Source organism: Nematolebias whitei, chromosome 16 (assembly GCF_014905685.2).
Source record: "Nematolebias whitei isolate Nwh7 chromosome 16, NemWhi1, whole genome shotgun sequence".
Classification (NCBI taxonomy): Eukaryota; Metazoa; Chordata; class Actinopteri; order Cyprinodontiformes; family Rivulidae; genus Nematolebias; species Nematolebias whitei.
In genome coordinates this window covers 41,340,356-41,366,949 of record NC_056513.1, presented here as the reverse complement: position 1 = coordinate 41,366,949, position 26,594 = coordinate 41,340,356, and the positions used below count along the sequence as shown (strand labels likewise).

General features: G+C 44.4%; 1 protein-coding gene across 1 annotated transcript in view; it reads left to right on the top strand.

Annotated features, from left to right (window-relative positions):
- vps54 (VPS54 subunit of GARP complex) overlaps positions 1–26,594 on the top strand; it is a 44,409-nt gene that overhangs the window by 14,476 nt on the left and 3,339 nt on the right. The window contains exons 5-18 of the mRNA XM_037689902.1: positions 9,512–9,619; positions 9,739–9,794; positions 11,699–11,795; positions 12,029–12,369; positions 13,478–13,607; positions 13,750–13,931; positions 14,770–14,882; positions 18,466–18,529; positions 19,356–19,461; positions 20,615–20,702; positions 20,800–20,921; positions 21,002–21,082; positions 21,156–21,263; positions 21,373–21,467. Coding sequence (XP_037545830.1) covers positions 9,512–9,619; positions 9,739–9,794; positions 11,699–11,795; positions 12,029–12,369; positions 13,478–13,607; positions 13,750–13,931; positions 14,770–14,882; positions 18,466–18,529; positions 19,356–19,461; positions 20,615–20,702; positions 20,800–20,921; positions 21,002–21,082; positions 21,156–21,263; positions 21,373–21,467 — 1,691 coding nt within the window. The remainder of the gene's footprint in view (positions 1–9,511; positions 9,620–9,738; positions 9,795–11,698; positions 11,796–12,028; positions 12,370–13,477; positions 13,608–13,749; positions 13,932–14,769; positions 14,883–18,465; positions 18,530–19,355; positions 19,462–20,614; positions 20,703–20,799; positions 20,922–21,001; positions 21,083–21,155; positions 21,264–21,372; positions 21,468–26,594) is intronic.

The following is a 26,594-nucleotide window of genomic DNA, read 5'->3' as shown; positions in this document are numbered from 1 at the left end:
TGGCTGACATGATGCTGAGAAGGAAGGTAGATGTTTTATGTGTCCAAGAGACGAAGTGGAAAGGCAGCAAGGTTTGCAGCATTGGAGCAGGGTTTAAACTATTTTACCATGGTGTGGATAGAAAGAGAAATGGAGTAGGGGTGGTCCTGAAGGACGAGTTGGCAAAGAACGTAGTATAGGTGAAAAGAGTGTCAGATAGGGTGATGTGTCTGCAGGTAGAAGTAGAAGGTCTGATGTTAAATGTTGTCAGTGGTTATGCTCCACAGGTTGGATGTGATGTTGAGGAGAAAGATGCATTTTGGAAGGATCTGGATGAAGTGATAGAGTATTCCCAGGAAGGAGAGAGTGGTGATCAGAGCAGACCTGAATAGACATGTTGGAGAAGGAAACAGAGGGGATGAGGAAGTGATGGGTAGGTTTGGTGTCAAGGAAAGAAACCAGGAAGGACAGATGGTGGTGTATTTTACCAAGAGAATAGAAATGGCTGTATCCGTCCAGCCATCCATCCATTCTCTTCCGCTTATCCGGGGTCGGGTCGCGGGGTTAGCAGCCTAAATAGGGAGGCCCAGACTTTCCTCTCCCCAGCCACTTGGGCCAGCTCCTCCATGGGAATCCCAAGACGTTCCCAGGCCAGCTGAGAAACCTAATCCCTCCAGCGTGTCCTGGGTCTTCCTCTGGGTCTCCTCCCGGTGGGACGTGCCCGAAACACCTCACCTGGGAGGCGTCCAGGAGGCATCCTAACCATATGCCCGAGCCACCTCAACTGGCTCCTCTCGATGTGGAGAAGCAGCGGCTTTACTCTGAGTCTCTCCCGGATGACTGAGCTTCTCACCCTATCTCTAAGGGAGAGCCCAGACACCCTGCGGAGAAAACTCATTTCGGCCGCTTGTATCCAAGATCTTGTTCTTTCGGTCACAACTCAAAGCTCATGACCATAGATGAGGGTGGGAACGTAGATCGACCGGTAAATTGATTCAGCTCTCTCTTCACCACGACAGAACGGTACAGCGCCCGTTTCTCTGCCGACACTGCACCTATTCGCCTATCGATTTCACGCTCCATTTTTCCCTCATTCGTGAACAAGACCCCAAGATACTTACTCCTCCACTTGGGGCAGGACCTCCTCCCTGACCCGGAGAGGGCACTCTACCCTTTTCTGGCTCAAGTCCACGGCCTTGGATTTGGAGGAACTGATCCTCATCCCGGCCACGTCACATTCGGCTGCAAACTGCTCCAGCGAAAGCTGTAGATCACGACGTGATGAAGCCAATTGGAAGCGGTCCTAAGGCCACCAAAATGGATCCCCTCAACACCTTGGCTGCGCCTAGAAATTCTGTCCATAAAAGTTATGAACAGAATCGGTGACAAAGGGCAACCTTGGCGTAGTCCAACTCTTACTGGGAACGAGCCTGACTTACTGCCGGCAATGTGGGCCAAGCTCTGACACCGGTCGTACAGGGGCCTAACAACCCGTATCAAAGGGCCTGGTACGCCATACTCCCAGAGTACCAACCACAGGGCTCCCCGAGGGACGTGGTCGAACGCCTTCTCCAAGTCCTCAAAGCACATGTAGACTGGTTGGGCAAACTCCCACGCAACCTCCAGGATCCTGCTGAGGGTGTAGAGCTGGTCCAGTGTTCAATGACCAGGACGAAAACCGCACTGCTCCTCCTGAATCCAATGTTCGACTATCCGACGGACCCTCCTCTCCAGAACCCCAGAATAGACTTTACCAGAGAGGCTTAAGAGCATGGTCCCCCTGGAGTTGGAACACACTCTACGGTCCCCCTTTTTAAATAGGGGGACCACCACTCCAGTCTGCCAATCCAGGGGAACTGCCCCTGATGTCCACGCAATATTGCAGAGTCGTGTAAGCCAACACAACCCCACAACATCCAGAGCCATAAGGAACTCCGGGCGAATCTCATCCACCCCTGGGACCCTGCCACTGAGGAGCTTTTTAACCACCTCGGTGACCTCAGCACCAGAGATTGGAGAACCCAACCCAAGGTCCCCAGGCTCTGCTTCCTCAGTGGAAGATGTGCCAGTGGGATTGAGGAGGTCTTCAAAGTATTCTGCCCATTGACCCACAACATCCCAAGTTGAGATCAGCAGCACATCACCTCCACTATAAATAGTGTTGATGGCATACCGCTCCCCCCCCCCCCCGAGACACCGGATGGTGGACCAGAATCGCCTCAAAGCCGTACGGAAGTCATTCTCCATGGCCTCTTCGGACTCCTCCCATGCCCGAGTTTTTGCCTCAGCGACCACCCGAGTCGCATGCCGCTTGGACTGCCGGTACCTATCAGCTGCTTCTCGGGTCCCACAGGCCAAAAAGGCCTGATAGGACTCCTCCTTCAGCCTGACAGCATCCCTCACCGCCGGTGTCCACCACCGGGTTCGAGGGTTACCGCTGTGACAGGCACTGACAACCTTGTGGCCACAGCTCCTATAAGTCGCCTCGACAATAGAGGCGCAGAACATGGCCCATTCAGACTCAATGTTCCCCGCCTCCCTGGAACGTTTCTGAAACTCTCCTGGAAGTGGGAGTTGAAGCTCCGTCTCACGGGAGACTCTGCCAGACATTCCCAGCAGACCCTCACAATACGTTTGGGTCTGCCAGGTCTGACCGGCATCCTGCCCCACCATCGGAGCCAACTCACCACCAGGTAGTGGTCAGTGGACAGCTCCGCTCCTCTCTTTACCCGAGTGTGCAAGACATGAAGCCACAGATCAGATGAGATGACAACAAAGTCAATCATCGAACCTAGGGTGTCCTGGTGCCAAGAGCACATATGGACACCCTTATGCTTGAACAAGGTGTTTGTGATGGACAATCCATGATGAGCACAGAAGTCCAATAACAGAACACCACTCCGGTTCAGATCAGGGGGGGGTCATTCCTCCCAACCACACCCCTCCAGGTCTCACTGTCATTGCCCATGTGTGCGTTTAAGTCCCCCAGTAGAACAAGGAGTCCCAGGAGGCACACTCTCCAGCACCCCCTCCAAGGACTCTTAAAAAGGGTGGATAACAAGTATGCACACTCCTGCTCGGCGCCTCTCGCCAGGGGCAACTCCAGAGTGGAAGAGCATCCAACCCCTCTCAAGGAAACTGGTTCCAGAGCCAGAGCCATGCATTGAGGTGAGTCCGACTATTTCTAGCCTGAATCTCTCAACCTCACACACCAGCTCAGGCTTCTTCCCTACCAGAGAGGTGACATTCCACATCCCAATAGCCAGCTTCTGTAGCTGAGGAACAGACCTCCAGGGTCCCCGCCCTCGGCCACCACCCATCCCAAATTACACTGACCCCTTTGGCCCCTCCCACAGGTGATGAGCCCATGGGAAGGGAAATGGCTGAAGTCAACACATATTTCCAAAAGAGGGAGGAACACAGAATGACCTATAAGAGTGGAGGAAGCTGTCCGCAGGTCGACTACATTCTGTGTAGAAGAGGAAACCTGAGGGAGATTGGAGACTGTAAGAGAGAGTCAGAGAGAGAGAGAGTCAGAGAGTTTCTTTATTGTCATTCGCACCTCATGTGGTACATGTGGTGGAGCGAAATTATGTACACAGGGTCCCAGTTGCATCCAACAATAAAATGTATAAGAAAAACAGTAATTACATCTAAGATATGAACTAAGAAAAACATCAACTAAATATACACTAAGCACTCATAACATAAAAGCATTGAACATCAGCACAAACATGAACATGAGTCTGTGAGCAGATGTGCACGCATGAACACATCAACATTGAAACAGATCAGCAGCAACATGAAACAGATCAGCAGCAACATGATATGGTTTTTCACAGTGATTATTCTAGTTAGAGATTCATGAGTCTAACAGCCTCAGGGTAGAAGCTGTTCCTCAGTCTAGTGGTTCTACACTTAATGCTCCTTAACCTCCTTCCTGAGGGGAGCGGGGCAAAAAGTGTGTGTGCTGGGTGAGTGGGGTCCTTCATGATGCAGGTGGCCGTCTTCCTGCATCTGGAGGTGTAGATGTCTGTGATGGTGGGGAGGCTGATTCCGACAGATTTCTGTGCAGCCTTCACCACTCTCTGCAAAGCTTTTCTTTCTGCAGTTGTGCAGCCTCCATACCACACATTGATGCTCGAGCACAGGATGCTCTCCACTGCACACCTGTAGAAGGAGGTGAGGACTGAGCTTCCCAGACCAGCTCGCCTCAGCCGTCTGAGGAAGTAGAGTCTCTGATGAGCTTTCTTGATCAGGCTGGTGGTGTTGTTGCTCCAGCTGAGGTTGTCATTCATGTGTACACCCAAGTACTTGTAGCTGGAGACCACTTCCACCGCAGATCCTCTTATGTTCAGGGGGGTGTAGATGTTTTTGTTCCTTCTGAAGTCCACAATCATCTCCTTTGTCTTCTTCACATTGATGTGAAGGTTATTCTCTCTGCACCAGCTCTCCAGGTGTTCCACCTCTTGCCTGTAGCTGGACTCATCATTGTTTGTGATGCATCCCACCACTGCTGTATCATCTGCAAACTTTACAATGTGACAGCCTGGATGGGTAGCTGCACAATCATACGTGAGCAGAGTAAACAGGAGGGGGCTCAACACACATCCCTGAGGAGAGCCAGTGCTGAGGGTTATGGTGGAGGAGGAGAGGTTGTGGATCCTCACTAACTGTGGTCTGTTTGTTAAAAAGTCTAGTACCCAGTTGCAAATGGAGGGGCTTAGTCCTAGTGTGGATAGTTTGTCCATCAGGGTTTGGGGGATCATGATGTTGAAGGCGGATGTGAAGTCCACAAAGAGCATACGGACGTAAGTTTTTCTGCTCCAGGTGGTTGAGCGCAGTGTGGACCACAGAGGAGATTGCATCCTCTGTTGATCGGTTCTCACGGTATGCATACTGATGAGGGTCCTCGTTGATGTTGATGGTTGTTTTAATGCGAGTCATGACCAGTTTTTCGAAGCATTTAGCGACTATCGGGGTGAGGGCCACTGGCCGGGTTGTGGCAGGGGAGAGCATGGCCAGACAGCATCGGATGGTTGTTTATGACTGTTATTGTGACGAAGAGAAAAAGAGTTAAAATCAGAGAAGACCAAATGGTAGAAGCTAAAGAAGGAAGAATGTGATAAATTCAGAGAGGAGCTGTTAAAGGCTCTGGGTGGTAAGAAAGAGCTTCCAGATGACTGGGCTACTACAGCAACAGTAATTAGAGAGACAGGTAGGAAAGTACTTGGTGTATCATCTGGACAGAGAATGGATGAAAAGGAAACCTGGTGGTGGAATAGTGAAGTGCAGGACGTCATTCAAGTAAAGAAGTTGGCCAAGAAGAAATATGACAGTGAGAGGACCGAAGAGAGGAGACAGGAATATAAGGAGATGTAGAACAAAGAGGAGGCAAAGGCAAAGCAGAAGGCGTATGATGAGTTGTAAGGAAGGCTGGGCACTAAAGAGGGCGAGAAGGACTTGTACTGACTGGTGAGACAGAGGGATCAGGCTGGAAAGGATATGCAGCAGGTAAGGCTGGTTAAATATAGGAATGGTAATGTTCTAACAAGTGAGGAGGGTGTGACGGGAAGATGGAATGAGTACTTTGAGGAGCTAATGAATGACGAGAATGAAAGAGTAGAGGTCATAGAAACTGTGGACCAGGAAGTGGGAAAGATTAGTGATGGTGAAGTCAGAAAACTCTGAAAAGAAGGAAGAAGGCTAAGGCAATAGGACCTGATGACATACCAGTTGAGGTTTGGAAATGTCTTGGAGAGATGGCTGTGAAGTTTCTGACTCAAATATTCAACAGCATATTTGAGGGTGAGAAAATGCCTGAGGAATGGAGAAGAAGTGTGCTTGTGTCCAATTTTAAGAACAAAGGTGATGTACAGAGTTGTAGCAACTACAGAGAAATTAAGTTGATGAGTTGCACATTAAAGATCTGGGAGAGAGTTGTGGAAGCAAGACTTAAACAAGAGGTGACAATTTGTGAGCAGCAGTATGGTTTCATGCCAAGAAAGAGTAAGTAAGTAAGTAAGTAAACTTTATTTATATAGCACTTATCATAGATACAATCACAAAGTGCTGTACAACAATAAAGAAATAAAGGCTTAAAATAAAATAAAAAATAATAACAACTCATTAATAAAAACAGTAAAAACAGCTGGTAAAAACAGTAAAACATTTAACTAAAAGCTTGTCGAAATAAAAATGTCTTAAGCTGCGTTTTAAAAGAATCAACAGAGACGTTCACACGGAGAGACAGGGGCAAGGCATTCCACAGCCGGGGGGCTACGGCCTTAAAAGACAGGTCACCCCGAGTTTTAAACCGGGTCTTAGGAACCTTAAGAAGGTTCAGCGCTGAAGACCGAAGGGTGCGGGCTGGAGAATAAGGAATCAACATTTCAGTGATGTACTTGGGGGCCTGTCCATTTAAAGCTCTAAAAGTCAAAATTAAGATTTTAAAATTAATTCTAAATTCAACAGGCAGCCAATGAAGAGAAGATAAAACTGGTGTAATGTGAGCCCTTCTGTTAGTTCCTGTTAAAAGCCTCGCAGCAGAGTTCTGGACCAATTGGAGACGAGCGACGGCAGTTTTGTTAAAACAAGTAAAAAGGGAGTTACAATAATCTAAACGAGAAGAAATAAAAGCATGAATAATCATCTCCAGGTCAGATCTGGACAACATTGCCCTCAGTTTAGAAATGTTTCTCAGATGATAAAAGCAGTTTTTTTACCAGAAGCTTTGAATGTTTGTCCAAAGACATGGACTGGTCGAACAGAACACCGAGGTTTCTGAGGTTCGGCTGAGAAGAAGAGCCCAGAGAACTGAGGTGTTGTTTGATCCAAGGAACTTTCTGTTCAGGGGCAATGATCAGGGTTTCCGACTTGTTAGAATTTAACTGAAGGCAGTTGTTAGCTAACCACGCCTTAATATGTGAAACACAGTTTACTAATTCAGCTAACTTGTGTAATTCTGAGTCATAAAAGGAACAGTGCAGTTGAATATCATCAGCATAGAGATGGTAAGACACATTTCTGAAGCTACTGATAATCTTTCCCAGGGGGGTGATGTATAGAAGGAACAGAATAGGACCCAACCCTGAACCCTGAGGAACACCATTCAGTAACGGAGTGGTCTTAGACTGTATGTTATTAACAAACATTGAAAAGGTTCTGTTGCTCAGATAAGAGGAAAACCACTTAAGAATAGTTCCAGAAAATCCCATCTCATGTTGCAGTCGATGTATCATAATTTTGTGGTCGACTGTGTCAAAAGCTGATGACAGATCCAATAAAATCAAAACACTGCTCTGACCAGAGTCTGCAGTCATCAATATGTCATTGGAGACTTTTAATAAGGCAGTTTCGGTGCACCACAGATGTCATTTTTGCTTTGATGATGCTGATGGAGAAGTACAGAGAGGGTCAGAAAGAACTCCATTGTGTCTGAGGATTTAGAAAAAACATATGACGGTGCTGAGGGAGGAGGTGTGGTATTGCATGAGAAAATCTGAAGTGGCAGAGAACTATGTTAGACTGGTACAGGACATGTATGAGGACAGCTGGACAGTGGTGATGTGCTGTAGGAGTGACAGATAGGTTCAAAGTGGAAGTGGGAGTGCATCAAGGATCGTCTCTGAGCACCTTCTTGTTTGCTCTGGTGATGTGTCGACTAAGGGTGCAATCACACCAGCCCTGTTTAGTCCACTTTAATCGAACTCTAGCTCGTTTTCCGAGGAATTCGTTTGGGGAGGTGTGAACGCACCATCGAACTCTGACACGGAACAAAAAGGCAAACTCTGGCCCAGGCTAAAACTTAGGTCTCGGTCCAGTAGAAGAGAACTCCAGCGTGGTTCGAGTACAGTGTGAATATAAACAGACCGGGCCCCGCTCCACAAGCAAGAAGTGGAGTAGAGCGCAGGGCAAACAAACACCCATTTCTCTTACCTTATACGGAGCCGTCAGCTATGTACCTTGTGTGAAAAACAACATTCTCCATGGTCTTCTGCCTCATCTTCTGCTCATATTGAGTCCATTTTTGAAAATTGACTAAATATAACTACTAAAACTGCGAAAACTTGATGCCACTCCGTTTTTGTTTTTATTTCCAGAAGAAGAAGTGTCTTCAGAGGTTTTTGTGTTGTTTCTTTCAGTAGTTCTTGGTGCAGTGCCACCGCAAGCGAGTGGGAGAACAGATTGATTCAACAGGTTGGCTCGACTGCACAGTGCAGTATGAATGCAAACGCACCAGCTCAAATGTAAACAAAATGTTATGAATATTGGTCCCGAACCGAGTCTACTGGACTATCAGGTGTGAAAACAACCTAAGAGATGAGGTCAGGCAGGAATCCCCGTGGACTATGATGTTTGCAGATGACAGTGTGATCTGTGGTGAGAACTTGGAGAGGTGAGGGTATGCACTTGAAAGAAGAGGAATGAAAGTCAGCCGCAGTAAGACAGAGTACATGTGTGTGAATGAGAGGGAGGCTGGTGGAACAGTGAGGCTAAAAGAAGCAGAGGTCATAAAGGTGCAGGACTTCAAGTACTTTGGGTCCACTGTCCAGGAAAATGGGGAGTGTGGTAAAGAGGTGAAGAAGAGAGTCCAGGCAGGATGGAGTGGATGGAGAAAAGTTTCATGAGTGATTTGTGACAAAAAGGTGTCAGCAAGGGTAAAAGGAAAAGTTTACAAGACAGTGGTGAGACCAGCTATGTTGTCAGGAGACAGCGACATGGACAAAAAGACAGGAGACAGAACTGGAAGTGGCAGAAATGAAGATGTTGAGGTTCTCCTTAGGAGTGACAAGGATGGATACAATTAGGAATGAGATCATCAGAGGTACAGCACAGGTTGCACAACTGGGAGATAAAGTTACAGAGACCAGACTGAGATGGTTTGGACATGTCCAGAGGAGGGACAGTGGGTATATTGGTAGAAGGATGTTAGAAATGCAGCTGCCAGGATAAAGACAAAGAGCAGATATATGGATGCAGTTAGAGAGGACATGGAGGTAGTTGGAGTGAGGACAGAGGATGCAGAGGATAGAGAGAGATGGATGAGGATGACTCACTGTGGAGACCCCTGAAGAGGGAAAAGCAGAAAGAAGAAGAAGCAGCTCAGTTTGACTCGTGCCTGTGAAGTTAAAGACCCACTGATCTGAGCTCAGTGAAATGTTTCAGAACTTGGTATTTTCTTTTTGGACAGTTTCATCCAGGACAGGGTGATCCTATGACTTTATTTTTATTTTTAGAGTGACCGGACTTTTTTTTTTTTTTTTTGGACAATGTTTTGCTTCTAACGCTGGGAGATTCTTCAGTTTAAAACTGAAAAGTGCTGAGTTCCTCCTGACCCCAGCACCCTGCAGGAGGGAGGGGAAGGAGTGTGAGATGCGTGTGAGTTCAGTTTGCATGAAGAAAGCAACTCACTTCAGTTTTAACGCTTAGATTTCATCACTTTGAAGTTTGAATTATAGCAAAACATCTTCTAAAAAATGTCTGGTTGTCTTTTTATTTACTTTTAGGATTCTTGTTTGTGTTTTTGTAGGAGCGTCTGGAGTCGCTGGTATTTGGACTGCTGCGGCAGAGAAAGCTGGACTTTCTGGATATTTATAGCGAGGAGATGATCATAGCTGCTAAGGCCATCGTCACACAGGTACAGTGTCTGATGCTCACTGCTTACAGTTTATACAATTAAAACCTTTTTAAACAGCACTTTTAACATTTCATGTCATTGTGTTTTAATTTAATGTTTTTTTTATTGTTTCTTGGCAGTGTGTGGCAGATAGTGTTGTGCACATAGAACAAATTGACACTGAAGTCATCTTTAAGTAAGTAGGAAAATAAATATATATTTTTACACAATGAGACCTGACCCATTTTTGTTCGCGACTGATCTTGTCATAACATCATTTTGATTTGATTAACTTTTTTTAATCTTATTTCCATGACTATACATAAGTGTACAGTTCAAAGTATTTTATGGTGCATACACAAAACTAAAGAAAAATGAATGAAAATATGAAGAAAAATTAAAATAAATTGTACACAAATTAAGAAAATTATTAGAAGAAAACTAAACGAAACTGTTGTATGAATAAACAATAAAACTTAAACTTTATTTATTTATATAGCCCCTTCCAACAACACCTTGCACTGACCAAGGTGCTTTACAAGATAAAACAAATAAAACACTGCCACAATAAAAGAAGGTAAAAAGAGATAAAAAAAATACTAAAAGTTAAAAGTTAAACAATGACCATGATCTTTTAATTATTGTGAATCCAGAATTTTATTTCTTTCTGGGCGGCTGTGGCTGAGTTGTTAGAGCAGTCGTCCTCCAATGCGAGAGTTGGGGGTTCGAATCCACCAGCAGTCACATGCTGTAGTGTCCCTGGGCAAGACACTGAACCTCCATAGCCTCTGATGTGTGTCCATCAGTGTTTGAATGTGATAAAGCTCTGATTAGTCTCATTAGAATGATTTGTTCAATTATCTTTGTAGAGATCTAGTATAGAGCTGTATGAATGGGTACATGAGGCACAGATTGTTGTAAAGCGCTTTGAGTATCTTGAAATAAGATAGAAAGGAGCTGTATAAGTACAGTCCATTTACCATTCTAAAGAGTTGACTTGTAGTTGCATGTTTACGTCTTTTAGTCACAAGTATTTTAACTGTGCATATAAAGCTCAGTGCATCTAGAAACGTTAATCTTTTCTACAAAAAAGATTTGTAACATCCGTGGCTTTATTAATCTGTGGAAGATAAACCCTTCTGTCAGTTTCATACTGGTCAGTTCGGAGTTATCACCCACTGCAGAAGAGAAAATGAGACCATGCATTGGGCCATGTTTGTTAGTTGATGTTAGCAAAATATCTATTATGTCTGTTCATATATATTTTATACCTCTGATCATATTGCTTAAAAAAAATAATTTTTTAACTCTTTCAAGGCCTTTAAAAAGCCAAACCATCAACAGGGACCAACAGCAGGCTGCTGGCTGATTCTTACACCATACTATTTAATCTGCAAGAAAATGTAGCTGTGCTGGAAGAATGGACCAGAAGTCTGTACAACCTCAGTGTTGGATCTGTTTTGGTGTTCAGCTGTTTCACTTAGGCTTTAAGGCCTCCTGTTAGAAAACACATCCATCATTTTTAAAATTCTGCATCAGCAGCTAGGAGCCATTTGCTGGTAAAGCCACCACTGCACACTGTAACTCTAAATGCTCTGTGTCTGACAAACACAACAAGCATCATAAGCTCAGCCTGCTAGTTGGACCTCATGTGCTTGGACAGAGAATATACACTGAGAGATACTCGGATAGTACAAAAATGTACCGTCAATGCTGTAGGATTACGTTGACCATCATTCATTTTAATTCTGCACACACACATTACTAATCTAGACTGGCCTTCTTTGTCTTTTCATTTGCTTTGCTATAATCTTTTTATTATTTTGTTAAAAGAATCCTAAAAGAAAGCTTTTAGGTGAGCGGTGTAGCACACAGCAGAAGTCCAGATGTGTCCTCGTTTTTAGAAAAGTTTAAACAAAGTTTCAAATTAAGCTTACAAGGTTTTATGAAACATAAATGTGCTTTTTTTTTTACTACAAAAGCTCTTGGTCTTAGTATTATGACAGCATCAAAAGTACAAGACAAATGGATCAAATACTGTGCATATATATAACTTTCCGAGCACGTTGTCCTAAGTTGAACTTGATGTGAATGTTTTAGGCTGGCTGATCAGATGCGTCTGATGACGTTCCCTCAGTGGTTTGAGCTGCTTCAGAACGTCTTTGAGTGTTTCCTTTTTTTCCTGCGGAGAATAAAGGTGAGTAAACTGTGATTTACAATTAAACATTTCTATGGACTAGAGGGGCTGCTTTTATTTATTGAAAAGTATACATTTTCTTGGAAATTAGGCAATAGATGCAGAAAAAGCAAAAAGACTATTCTGAATGTATTAAAAGTGTACAATTTTTGCAGCTGTTGTGATTAAATGTACAACTTTGTATAAAATATGTTGGTTTGTATCCTGTTTTCTTCCATGTGTTTGTCTGTTAGGCTTCGTTAAACGTGATCAGAAATGTGGTTCTGGAAGTTTTGGCCTCAAACCAGAAAAACCGGCTCCCTGTACAGGCCAGTTCCGGGAAATTGGGTCAAGAGGACTCCCAGGGCACGTTGGTCCTACAGGGGGAGGCTGAGCTAGCTTACCTCACCCACGAGGGTCTGTTCATCAGTGACGCGTTGAATGAAGCCCAGCAGAAGCAAGAGGCTGGGTTGGTGGGCCAAAATCAGACCTCCACAGTGAACTTCAGGACCCAGACGGGTCTAGTGGAGACCGGTGATGGTAACCCCCCCTCTGGGGTCACAGAGGTTTCTGCAAGCAGAGAGCAGAGCTTCATGTAGGTCACTCAGCAATTAACTTTATCTTAGAGTTATGCTTTACACTTTAATTTGAATTCCTCCAGCTAAAGAACTTTCTTTATATAAATGTAGACATTAGAAGATGCAGTGTCAACTTATGTGGTCACTATGGTTTGAGAGAGTACAGTAGTCCCTCACTTATCACAGGGTTAGGTTCCAGACACCCCCGTGTTATGTGAAAATCTGCAAAGTAGGGACATTATATTTATTTTAGTATTTATATATATTTTAAGGTTTTATAAATCCTTCCCACACTCTTGCAATGTTCTTAACAATGTTCTAAACTCTAAACGCTCTATAAGAGCACAGCGAAAGAGAGCAGGAAGACCGATGCTACAGTTACTGAGCCAATCCCTGGGGCCGGACTGGCCATCGGGAGCACCGGGACATTTCCCGGTGGCCTGACCTGCTCAGTGATTACCGAGGGGGCCTAAAGCCTTGGTTCGGGTCATGCTTGATTATTTTAAATAAGCAGTCTATGCTGCTCACTCAGATATCCGCCTCACTGAAGCTCCCACAGCAAAGATGGGGAAAGACAGACCCCACCCCCTCTTTTCTCTTTTTGGGGCTGTCTGTCACAGCAGAGCAGAGACACACAACCCGCCTATCATGTGTTTCTGCTCTGATGTGACAGACAGCCTCAGAAAGTGAAAGGAGGGGCTCTTCAATGATCACTGAGCGGGCCAGGCCACCGGGAAACGTCCCAGTGCTCCCGATGGCCAGTATGAGCCTCAGCACAATGCTCTGGTTGGTCGCCTTCCATCAACCAGCCAATTGTGTGTCATACACAGTTTTATGTTGAAAACCTGCAAAAGTTGAACTGCAAAGTATTGAGGGACTACTGTAAAACCTAAACAGACCAACAGGTAGATACCAGGTGGAGGCAGAACTAAGCAGTGAAAATGGAAAATGAAACAAAGTTAATGTTAAAAGCTGATGCTTGATTTGAATAAGTTGGTCTTCTTTTTCTCCACACTCTTTATCTGCAGTTCTTCCAATAAGAGACAGTGGCAAAGATGAATCATAGCTTGGAGATGCTATGTACTTCCTGTCGGCTGCATTCACATTTGGTGTGTTTCTGTTCAGGTCCGGTGAGAATATGATGCCTACTGAACTGGAGCTGAACTGTGTGATCAGCAACATCCAAGGCCTGCTGTACAAGGCCTCAGACGTTAGCCACGACCGCTGTGTCAAAGTCCTCACAGCCAGAGCTAAGGTAGATTGATTAGCACTCAACTCTAGTTGCCCTTTTTAAAAAGCTCACATATTGTAATTTAAAACCTTTGCATTTTACAGAAATAACACTTTTTGATTTGTTGGGTTTATCTGAACTCTGTTGTTGTTTCTGCCTCCAACAGGACGGTTCTCTGGAGCGTCTGAGCTCAGCAGAGTTTGTGAGTCTCTCTCAGGCAGTGGAGGCTTTTGTTAGGGACTCCGAGGAGCTGTGTGGTCGAACCAGACTCTCCCTGAGGGGGGAGCTGCAGAACCAGGCCAAACGTTTTGTTCATCGCTTCCACGAAGAGCGCAAAAACAAACTCGGGTATGCTCACATGTGCAGTGCAGTGAAACTCTCACCGGTCCCTCCAGTGTTTTGAATTTGTTTCTGTGACAGCAGCTCGTGGGTCAAAGGAGACAAACCTGAGCCTTTAAAACAGCAATCTTTGGTCTTTGTTTCTCGATGAGATTCTGTAACACATACCACTGTTGGATTATGTTTAATATACTTGGATGTGAAATCTGAAGTTGCTCATGAAGGCAACAGTTTTAAACTTTCCAGTCATTTTGGAATCTCACTTGTAATGTTTGCGGTTCAGACAGCAACAGCTGATATTCTTAGATGTGGGTTATATATTAAGAGTGTGGAGAAACGAGGAAAAAGTGTTGTGCACAAAGAAAATCCATCCTCCATGAGCCTCTGGTTCCTCAATTCACTTTGGCAACCACAGAAAAGCAGAGTTAGGCTTTACTAAAACCTAAGTACACAGAGTTACTGAAAGAAACGAGTGAATCTGATGAAGATGCAGATTCAACAAAAACAATAAAAGAACAAGATTTGGGAATGAGAGCACATCCAGTCTTAGTGGGAACTGTCCTCCCAATATCAGACACTGGGAAGTAATTCTGTTTTGTTATCGGGTGTATTGGTTACAAAAACTCATGTTGAGCTGCTTCAGGCGGGAGGATACTGGAAGGTCCTTGTAGTGATCATTTCAGTGAACAGGTTTACTTCTCAGGCTGTTACCATGGTGACGGACTCAGAATTTCACTTCTTCATAGAACAGAAAATGCAATAGTTTTGCTTTACTTTGGGTCAACTAACTCAAAGTTTTTCCCTGAACCTGCTTTCTGGAAAACTCATGATGATGCTTTTCTTGCAGTCTTCTCCTGGATAATGAGCGCTGGAAGCAGGCAGAAGTCCCAGCAGAGTTCCAGGACTTGGTAAACTCCATAGCTGATGGAAGAATAACACTTCCAGAGCGCAAAATACCAGGTAGCCTCAAATATAGGACAATTGTTTTGTTTTTTTTAACTATTTTTTAAATATTACTTTTAGTTGCAGTCTTTAGTTTACTCCTAGGAGCCTGTTATGCATTGTGTGTATTACTTTCATGCTGTACCCTTTAGGGTTTTCTAATCCACCAAAAGAACAACATTCAGAGGTCGTTTTATTACCATAATTGCCGATCTATAGAGCGCACCTGAGTATAATAATAATAATAATGTCATCACATTGTCAGCACTGTATGTTTCCATACAATGGTGAAATTAGTCTCTGCATTTAACCAATCCACCACCAGGTGGTGCAGTGGGCAGCTATTGACAGCACCCGGGGGGCATTTTGGGGATGAGGTGTGCTGCCCAGAGACACCACGAGGTATGCAGTGACCGGGGATCGAACCTGGGACTTTCGGGTCCCGAGCCGGCTGCCCTACCTGTACACCATCTCGGCCCCAATGCAATGCACACTATATTTAAAACTTTTTTTTTTGGTACATATATAAGCCACAGGTGTTCATGTTGTAACATGATATACTGTATTTACACAGAAAGATATTTTAAACTTTTAATTAAATACAGTTATTTCAGTTATGTATAGGGCTCAAAATAACACATCACCATTAAATATCCAAATAAATTTTGTTAAAAGGCAAAGTTGTTATAATCTTAAGGGGATAGAGATATTTGTCAAACCAAAATTCAGAACTAGTCTGAAGGGAAGGTCTACCTCAATCCAAGGAACTGGATTGTGGAATGGTCTAGAGAGTGATGTTAAAAATGCCAAGTCATTGTGTACATTTAAGAAAAAGATCAAAGCTGAATTTAAAAAAAAAAATGAAGTAGCTTAGTGTGTTTTTGTATTGGAGTTAGAAAAATTAGGAAGAGTTATTCGTTTTGTTCTGTTACTTGAAGATTATTATGATTGAACTAATTGTCTGAAAAAATGGGCAGATATAATAAGATTTTTTCTTCTTTCTGCTGCCTTTCATTTTAAATCTCTTATATTTTTTATATAGTTTATGGAATTGTTTTGTTTTGTTTTTTTAAAATGAATAAACTTTATACCATACCATACCAAATACGTACCGGTAACATACACAAATATGTACAGTTCATTAAATGTTTTTTCTGAACAATGCCTTTAACATGGCTGGTTTAAAAAAATAATAATTTCAGTAGCTTACCAGGAAGTTATTGATCGCTTTCTTCAAACTGAACAAACTAAACTCGCATGCTCTGCATGTGCATAGGGGAGAGGGGATCCCCCCACCCACCCGTTCTCCCTGTTTTATTGGTTCGACTGTGACCTGTTTGGTAATTTCATTGGTCAGATTTAAAAAAAAAAATTTTACACAGCAGTGTTTTCTTTATCGTTATACAAGCGGGCCACCCCAGCGCTAAGCTAGTGTCGTGCCTGTATTGCGCTAGCTAAAAAGTTAGACTCAAACTGTTGGTACAGTCCACCCCACCCCCCGGTGACAAAAAAACACAGACAAGATGAGCACCTCATCATGGCAAGTTATCTATGGGAAACACTGTACAGGTAGTCCAGTAGTCTCATGGAGTCAGGAGGACTCTGCCTCTAAGGGGCCGTTTACACGGCGCATATTTTGAGTGAATTCGTTCCGTTCTCTCTGCGGTTCTGCTGATCATTTACACGACACCAGTGACCCCCCCCCTTTGAATCCGGAGGTTTCTGAACCCACCTTCCAGAGTGGAGATTTTTCGCTGACCCCCCATTGATAATCTAAACATCTCCCGCTGAGGCTTTGTGTTAAACCACATGCGCACACGCACGCGCGGACCGACGGCATATTTCTATCAACATGGAGGCGGATACGGTGCTTTCTGAACTACGAATGATGGAATATATTTTTAATCTCGTAGTTAATCTACGTCAGATTCCAGGTGCTGTGACCGACATCTGTGTTTTAAAAGACACATTCTGATCCAGGTCTAATGTCTCTGTTTATAGGACGAGGCACGCGCACATGTCACGCTGCACTATAGCATACTAAATGTGCTAAATAACAAGTTTAATAATAATAAACAGTATTTGTCTTAAGTTTGAGATGTATAATGAAGCTCTCTGAGCTAAATGAAGCTATCGGGACATTATGTAATTCAAATTATGTGATTAAAATTATGCTAAACATATTACGTTTTATTAAAGTTGAAAATGAAGACATCAGGTTAAATTTTTATTGAATTTATTTATTCAACACCACAAACTGTATGTCACACACACACTGATAATTAAACTGAATACATTAAAAACAAGTTAACTGTAAACTGCATTAATGAACTGGACTCTTGTTTTTATCTTGGAATCTGGTCCCACGTTGTTCATCTGGCTCGTTCAGGCTGTCACTCCTTTGATTAATGCAGCTTAAAGCGTTGAATGGACTGAATAAAAGAAATGAGGGGAAGTTTAAATAAATAGTTCATCCAACATCTCTCTTCGACATCCTCCTGCACTGCACCTGGGCCGAGCCTCGTTCAGAATCGGTCCGCCTTGTGGGAGACAGCTTCTTCTTCTTTCAGGAAAAAATAAAAACCTCCATTGGTTGTTTTGTAACCGAAGGAAACACAAGAAAACATTATTAAGAACATTTGACTTACCTGCTGTAAATCAGCTACTGATTATCACGGAGTAAAGTCCGACATTGTCGACTCGGTTCTGGTCCACTCGGCGATCGGTGTGGAGCTGTTAGATGAAGCGGTCCTGCTTGGCGTCAAATCTGTCGACTCTTATCCACAATCCAGCCCAGAGGAAAGGAGCGTGCCGAGGCAGCACGCATGCGCATTAAGTAAAGGTACAAAATTCACAACGCCAACTAATGACCTGGCATGGTAACTACAGCGGATTCGGGAGGGCGGGGGGTATTCCTCTGGATGCATGTAAACACAAAATCTGACCGTGTCAACGCAAATCTTTTCCTCTAATTAACATACGAAAAAACGTACGTTTCCCCCCCATCGTGTCCGTGTAAATAGGACCTAAAAGAGACGTTTATTGGGCAGCTATGTGAGCACCCGGATGTGATGAGGCTAAATGTTTGGCAGCATGAAGCTCATTAGGCCATCAAAAAAAATCCATAAATTAGCCGCAGCAAAAAGTAGTGGCTTATACACCGGAAAGTACAGTACTCTCCTTATAAGAAAATATTGTATATTTCATCCAAAAGTCTTGCTGGGAGACTAGAAATAAATCCAGGAATTCAAAATGTTTTAGTTTTTTATAATTATTTGTGTTGCAGCTCCACAATTTAAGTTCAAGTTCAAGTAGGTTTATTGGCATTTCACCATGAGGTGGAACGAAATAATGTACACAGGGTCCCAGTTACATCCAACAATAGCAAAAATATAAAGTGTAAAAAGCAACAGTAAATATGGATCGGAGATATACCAGTAAACTAAGATATAAGCTAAATGAACACCAAACGGTATGCTGAACACTAATAATGTAAATGCATAGTGCATCACTTTAATGTTGATTACAATGAAGTCTTATAACTGTATTCAGCTGTACTGTATTTTTGAAGATCTGAGCTCTAACATGTTTGATTGTGCAGGTCCAGATGACAGAAAACCTGCAGAGTGTCTTCTCGTTGATGGACAGAAATATGCAGTTGTTGGGTAGGTGTCTGTCCCCAGGGACAAATGAAACTGCTGATTTAAAAAAGTTAAATCTGGTCCTTTTAAACCCCAAAATACAGTAAAGACTGGTTCATCCCAAAGATCCAGTCCCCCGGCACAAACAGAGTAATGTTGTGTATGCTGTTCAGTGTCAGGAGGGCTGTGATCAGTCTTACATCGGGGAAACTAAACAGCCACTGGCCAAAAGGATGGACCAGCACAGAAGATCAACATCATCAGGCCAGGACTCTGCGGTCTACACTCATCTCCAGGCCAGCGGTCACTCTTTCAGGGATGAAGATGTTCACATCCTGGACAGAGAGGAACGATGGTTTGAGAGAGGAGTAAAGGAGGCCATCTTTGTGAAAAGAAACCGTCCATCATTAAACAGAGGTGGAGGCCTCCGGGTTCAACTGTCCCCCTCTTACAATGCTGTGATTGCTAGTATCACTCAACCCTCTGTGAATAGTAAACAGCCATCAGTGTGCTAATGATTCATTGTTAGGCTGATGGTCCTCATTGATCATGTGAGCAGCTGGTTCTAGCTGTCAGCCACAAACTGGTTGATCCACTGCAAGAGGGCGCTATTTATAAGACTGAGCTGAATACAGCACCTCAGACTGAGGAAGTCTTTTGGATGAAAGACAAAATGTTTCTACAATATTTTTTGTTTTGTTTTTTTAATGTCCAGAGGACCAGATTTAACTTTTTTAGATTTTTCTACCTGGATTATTGAGCATGCATCAGGAAACTGCTGATTTCTTAACGTTTGTGAAGACAAGAAACCTTGTTTAGTATTTTTAAAGTTTTTCTTTTGTTTCTTCAGGACTGTGCTGCTGCTGATTCGTATTTTTTTGGAATATTGTCAGTGTGTAAACGACATCCCATCCATCGCCACTGACATGCTGACACGTCTGTCAGACCTCCTTAAAGTAAGAAATCTCCTGCGAAGGAAGTATATTATTTATTGATCTGATTCATGGTGCATTGAAATGTTTATGTATGATACTATATTATTTCCCTGTACACTTCATAAGACTTGACTGCGTTGTCATGAAACTGAACATTGTCAAGTGTGATAATGGTCATTCTGTGACAATCTATGTCGGCTGGAACAATCTGTGGGTTGGGGCAGTCTATGTGCTTTGCGAAAAAAAATAAACTGTCCAGATGACCTGACTGAAAATTGTTGGATTGTATACCTGGATTATTGAGCATGGACTTTGTTGGTTTTGAACCAGTTTGACATGACTGTCGACAAGAAAGAGAGCTGGCACCGGAGGAGGGGGCGTGTCAAAGACAACATCTTAGCACCAACATAACTGGCTTGTTCCACTTTGGAGTAAGCTGTTGGGGGAAGAATCAGTTTTGTGTTGTGTGTTTCCTTGACTGATGAAGCCTTCTGGATCAAAGGTGAAACGTTTTAGTAAAAAAAAAAAAAAAAGAAAATGTCCAGATGACCTGACTGAAAATTGTTGGATTGTATACCTGGATTTTTGAGCATGGACTTTGTCAGATGGCTGATCCTTTCGCTCGCTCCATTTTGAAAACAATCAGTGCGGTGAGTTCACTAGCGCGTGACGTCGCTCAGAGCACAAAGCATAGAATTAGAGTGAATAGATCTGCCCAGTCTTGGATTGGTCACATTGTCACGATACCCAATCCAGAAGTTTTTTCGATATTGGGACCGATATTGGTATTGGATCGGTGCATCTCTAGTTGAAACCCCGGCTTTTTCTTTCTGTATTAAAGTTCTGTGCGTTGTATGAAAACATACAATGATGAAATCAGTTGTCTGCATTGAACCCATCACACCTGAGATACACCCAGGTGGAGCAGTGGGCAGCTATGTAAGCACCCGGGGAGCAGTTGGGGATTGGGTGCCCTTCTCAGGGACACCATGACATGTGGGCATGCCGGGGGGTCGAACACCAAGACTCGGTTTTGCAAACACACTGTCTTCTGTGACTAAACATAATGAATCCTGATTTGTACCTCTCTATCTGTAATATTACAATCTGCTGACAGACACCGTGTTTGCCTCCTACGTTGGTGAATAATTAGTTTTATTGTTTGTTTATGCAGCACTTCAACTCTCGCAGCTGCCAGTTGGTTCTAGGAGCTGGAGCTCTGCAGGTCGTCGGCCTCAAAACTATCACTACAAAAAACCTGGGTACGTGCACCAGAACCTGCACGTAACTGTTGTTTAGTTACTTGCGCCTCACTGTGCACAAACCTGAACCACTCGGACTCTGGATGTGTTTTTGTAGCATTAGCCTCCCGTTGTCTGCAGCTGGTGGTTCACTACATCCCCATCATCAGGACTCACTTTGAGACCAAACTGCAGCACAAACAGTTCAGCGTTCTCCGACACTTCGACCACATCCTGAAGGTAACGCCTGCAGTGTTAGAACGTGGTCCCTGAAGGCTCGGCATGTTGGGGTGTTGTGGCTCAGGCTGTTTGTTTTTCAGGACTACAACGATCACATCGCAGAGATCTCTGCTAAGCTGGTGGCCATCATGGACGGTCTGTTTGAGAAGGTTTTATCAAAGGTCTGTAAAGCTTTAAGGTGTGCTGGGTGACTCCGCCAGTCGTTTGATTTAACCGTGATGCGTTTTCCTTCAGTATGAAGTAAAGGCTCCGATGCCGTCGGCCTGCTTCAGAAACGTCTGTAAGCAGATTGCAAAGATGCACGAAGCTATTTTTGAACTTCTGCCTGAAGAGCAGACCCAGGTGAGTCTCAACGTTCAGAGTCTGTGCTTGTGCTTTACTTTGGACTCTGCGAGCCATTCTTTCAAACATGGCCACGGCTGTGCTTTAATGAAGGTGTTTTTCTGCACAGGTGCTGTTTCTGAAGATTAACGCCAGCTTTAAAATGCACCTCAAGAGACAGCTGGCAAGACTTGGTGTCATTAATGATGGAGGACCGCAGCACGGGTGAGCACAAGCGCACATAAACACTTTGAGGGCTTTTACAATCTATTATCTCACAGTTCTGTCAGAGTGAAGATTGAAATAAAAGTCTTTAGAAACATGCAACAGATTCTACTTTGCTATTAAACTAAAACAAAGGCACGTTGGAGAAGCTGTAGTAAAAGAATGCATGTACAGGTGCTGGTCATAAAATTAGAATATCATGAAAAAGTTGATTTATTTCATTAATTTCATTCAAAAAGTGAAACTGGTATATTATATTCATTCATTACACACAGACTGATATATTTCAAATGTTTATTTCTTTTAATGTTGATGATTATAACTGACAACTAATGAAAACGAAAGTTACTATGTAACTACGGTTCTATGAATCCCAGATGACCACCAGAGAGCAGGTTTCTCTAAAGCTGACCAACACTTACTTTAATTTTTGATGGGAAAAAAAAACTTTCGATGGAACACAGCGTTTTGCGCATGCGTCCGAATACGGCAACACTATGGCAAGCCGGACGTAGTTAGCTTGTAGCTTCGCTACTTAGCCCTTGAAGAAAATACTTTAACGCCACTTGCGCACAGTTTTCAACAAAAAAAAGTAAAGATTAAATCTGACAGCTCTGATTTTACACTTGAACACCACTTACGCACAGTTTTCAACTAAAAAAAGTAACGATTAAACTGACAAATCTGATTTTACTTCAGACAGCATTACTGTGGTTAGCCAGTAGAAGACAGATCGATATCGTAGGCTAAATTTCTATCATTTCTACCGTATACCGTTTATATCGCACATTCCTAGTGGGAACCCTGGTCATGCTGGCCAATACGGAGCCACCAGTATCATCCTGTGGCCCTCTTCGAGGACTCCCTGATGGGTCGGCCAAATTAGAGAAAGGAATGGAAAGGCATATAGGAGGACCCTTGGCCAAGGATGGGCACATGCATCCTGGCCCAGCGCACCCGACACCCCGGTAGGGGAGTACCATAGGGGACACTGAGTCGACTCCTCTGTCGCAAACAGGTTTACCTCTGCCTGACCAAAACGGTCCCAGATCATCAGCACTATGTCGCTGTGGAGGGACCACTCTCCCAGAGAAGACCCCTGGCGTCAGAAAAGTCTGCGACCTGACTGTGTCGCCCTGGTAAGTACGCCCGCAGGGTGGACAGGCGAGGAGAGACCCATTCCAAGGGCTCTCTGGACACTCTCAGCAGTTGTGCTGACCTGGTGCCCCCCTGGTGGTTGATGTGGTAGACAACAGAGGTATTATCTGACCGAATGAGAACATGCCCCCCTTCTAGGTGGGGCAGGAAGTACCTGAGTGCCAAATGCACTGCATGAAGCTCCAGCACCTTTATATGGTTGGAGCGGTCCTTTGACCCCTTTGGCACTGAACTGCTCTGCGTTGTCGCACAGCGCCCCATCCCATGGAGCTGGCATCTGTCGTGACCGCTTACCTGCGACACACTACCACTCCCATGGGGACACCCCTGGACAAATAATCTTCGTCCCTCCATTGAGTCAGGGCATGAAGACATGACCATGTCACTGCAAGCTTGTGATGCCTGTGCAGCCTGGCATCCAGGCGAAAGCTGTTGAGCCACCTCTGCAAGGGACAAATTGACAGCGGGCCTAAGGGCTCCACCCGAGTGACTGTCGTCAGTTGTGCCAAGTAGCTGCTAGAAGGCAACGTAGGGTGCCTGCCCGGCTGCCTGCCCAGCCTGAACGACTGACCAAATGGAGTATGCCGCCCACCCTCTGAGCGGATGGGCGAGCTCTCATGGAGGGTGAATCCAGAACCACCCAAGAAAGGTGATCGTCTGGGAAGCTCTTCTCCAGGTTGACATCAAGGCCCAACTGAGACACATGAGCGAGCAGGTGATTCGTGTCGCGAAAGGCACAGGCCCGAGACAAGGCGCAGAGAAGCCAATCGTTTAGTACTCCGTAGGCCTGCAGAGGAGAGAGGGCTGCCTTCACGCACCAAGTGAACACCCTCGGGGAAAGAGAGAGCACAAATGGGAGTACCTGGAACTGCCAGTGATGACCCCGATACGCAAACCTGAGAAAGCGGCGATGTTCTGCCGCAATAGGCACATGAGAATAAGCATCTTTCAGGTCTATAGACATGAACCATTCTCCCCTCGTGGCAGCTTGAAGGACCTCTGCTGTCATGAGCATGTGGGAGGGCAGTACCCTTAGGTACTGGTTGAGTCCCCTCAGATCTAAAATGGGACAAAACCCACCGTCCTCTTTGCACGAGGAAGTAAGTCGAGTAATAGTCTCTGGGTTGTTGCAGAGGGTCCACTGCCTCAATTGCACCCTTGGTCAGGAGGGCGAAAACTCCTGGTCTAGTGCTCAAGCTTTCACTGGGTCGGCGATTATAGTCATCTTCTTCCGGCGAGCGAACGCTGCCGCATCCTGGCTGCCGCTGCTCGTTGTGCTTTTTTGCTTTTTTCTTGTTTCTGTTTTATTCAATCCTTCCTGCCTTTTCCACTACACCAAGTCTCTGATCCGTCTCAATATCAGCCATGCGGTTCATTAGGATTTACCTGCTGCCTACTCTGGTTTGGACTCTCCAGCTGCTCATCCACCACCACCACCTGGCGTCTGGCCTTCTCCATTAATCAGCGGTCGAGCTCCTTCGCCTTTGTTTCCTACCGGCCGTGCCGCCTTTGCTCCCTCTTCAGGACATTGCCTTCCATCCTCGCCGGAGATACATTCACCGTGGCTCCCGCCGTAGACTCCACGCTGACATGACTAACCCCATAAACTCCATCTAGTCTGGGGGGGTGGCCAGAGTCCCCGGTCCAAACTTGACCAGCTGGTTGGTGGACCGACTCACGAAAGCTCCTGTCTGGTCTCTGCTGAACCGCACAAGGGTAACAAACCACTCAGCCGATCATGACCCTGAGGCGGCAACCGAATGCTGGGATCAGCTGACGGGTCGTCTTGGATGCCGAGGATGTGGATGGGGCATAGCCCTGCTAAGGCCTGAAAACTGCTGCCTTGTCTGTTGTGCCTGGACAGGCACCAAACATCACTGCGCAGAACTTCCTCTGGTGACATGATGAGTGAGGCAACAGCAGGTTTGATCACTGGCATGCGTTCCAAGCCCACTGCAGCTGGCTTATGCATAGCCGCCAACACTCCGCCATCCGCAGAGAGGTACGCAAAGACTTTTGGGTCCCGCCAGCAACCATGCAACTCCCTCAGGTTCTCTTCCGATGGAGGGACAGAAAAGGAAGAAGGGGCCCGTTTGTGCCTGAAGAATGCACTTCCAGGGGTGAATTCCAGGAGCTAAATGATGTTCGCTCACTCATCTTTCCAACAATTAATGAAAGTTTTCACACACTGGTTTCTGCTCAGCTCTCTGAAGGTCCCACCACAACATTCAGGTTCTGGACCTTACCTGGACCACTGCAGCACCTTGATTTTAGTCGGGTTTTTTAAATTTTTTTTTTATTTGTTCTGTTGTAGATTAGCTGTCAGATAGATGGCCTCACATTTATCTAGAGTTCTTTGGTCTACAGAGGAGTTCAAACCTTCAGCCACTTAACCACAGTGCAGTGTGAGGTGTTTGTGCTCATACGCTATGTTTGGTTTTTGTCTAACGGTGCTGTGCATTATGGGTAAACATCTCTACTTTGGTCTCATATTTTCCAAGGACTTTATTTTAAAAGTCTCAGTTCATTCAGACAAAAATTCATAAACCTGAGCTGTGCCGCCATGTTTGTTTTGTTTTAGAATAAAAACACTCAACACCCACCCCCCCCACCCCCCCAAAAAAAGAAAACAAAATACTTTAGTCTGTTTGTAATTGTCCTGTCATGAACTTTGACCTTTACCCTGCTAACTGAGGCCTATAGAGTCTGAGGTGGAGCTCATTTCTCTTGAGAAGTGCACAGTCTGACCTTAGAGTGAATTTGCTGAGACATCTACTCCTGGGAAGATTGACAGCTGTCCTAAACATGAATAATCTTTATCACTGCAGAATGATTAACTCCAAATAGTTGAAACAATGAGGAGCAGCAGCTGTTGATTCTCTAAGGTCATTGCTGATGTCTTTCCAGCTTGGTGCTTTGGTTTTCATTCATCCTTTATTTCTACAGGTTAGTCTCATTGAGCCTCGAGAACTCATTTACAAGAGAGACCCGATTTAAACAAAGAACACAGATGACAACAGTAGACAATCTTAAAAGAAGGCATATAAATTGAAAAAAAGATGGAAGAAAATTATATAAACAAAAAAAACAGCTAAATTATTAAGCAATATAAAATACTAAATACAGGAATATGTTTGTGTTAGTTTTTGCCATGAACTTAGCAGATGTTTGAAGCCACTTAGAGAGGTCAAGGTCAAGAAATTCAGATCTTTTTGCAAGGTATTCCAGGAAACAGGAGCAGAGTAGGAGAAGGCCCTTTTGCCAAGTTCAGTCCTCACTGAGGGAACACTGCAGGTAATAATGTCCTGAGAGCGCACGCTGTAGCTGCACTCACGCAGAGACATGTAGGAGGAGATGTATGAAGGCAGCAGACCAAGAAGTGATTTAAAGATGAAAATGTACCAGTGAGAGAGTCTGTGTTAAGTTAATATGACCAGTTAACCAGTGAATGCAGTGCAGTGGTGGGTACGGTAGTTACAGCCAGTTATGAATTTTTGTGCACCATTATAGACAGCAGGGTTCTTGTAGGAGCGTTCATGTAAATAATGTCACCGTAATCAATGGAGGGAAGGAAAGTCACAGATACAAGGCGTTTCCTAGCATTCAGAGTTAGACAGGATCTGTTTCTGAAAAAGAAACCCAGTTTAACTTTCAGTTTCTTTACCAAGTTTTCCACATGGAGCTTCAAAGAGAGATGCGAATCGACCAAGATACTCAAATATTTGTAGGAATCGACAAACTCGATAGGGACACCATTTGAGGATGAAATCGAAGAAAGAACTGCTGGGTCCAACTTCCTGTTTGAAAAAAAGCATCCCTTTGGTTTTATTGGCATTTAAGACAAATTTGAGGCAGAGCAAATCTGACTGGATGATGTCAAAAGCGGATTGGAAAAGCTGGAGAGCCTTAGCAACTGTTTTAGCTCAACAACAAACAACTGTGTCATCAATATAGAAATGTAAGGATGTG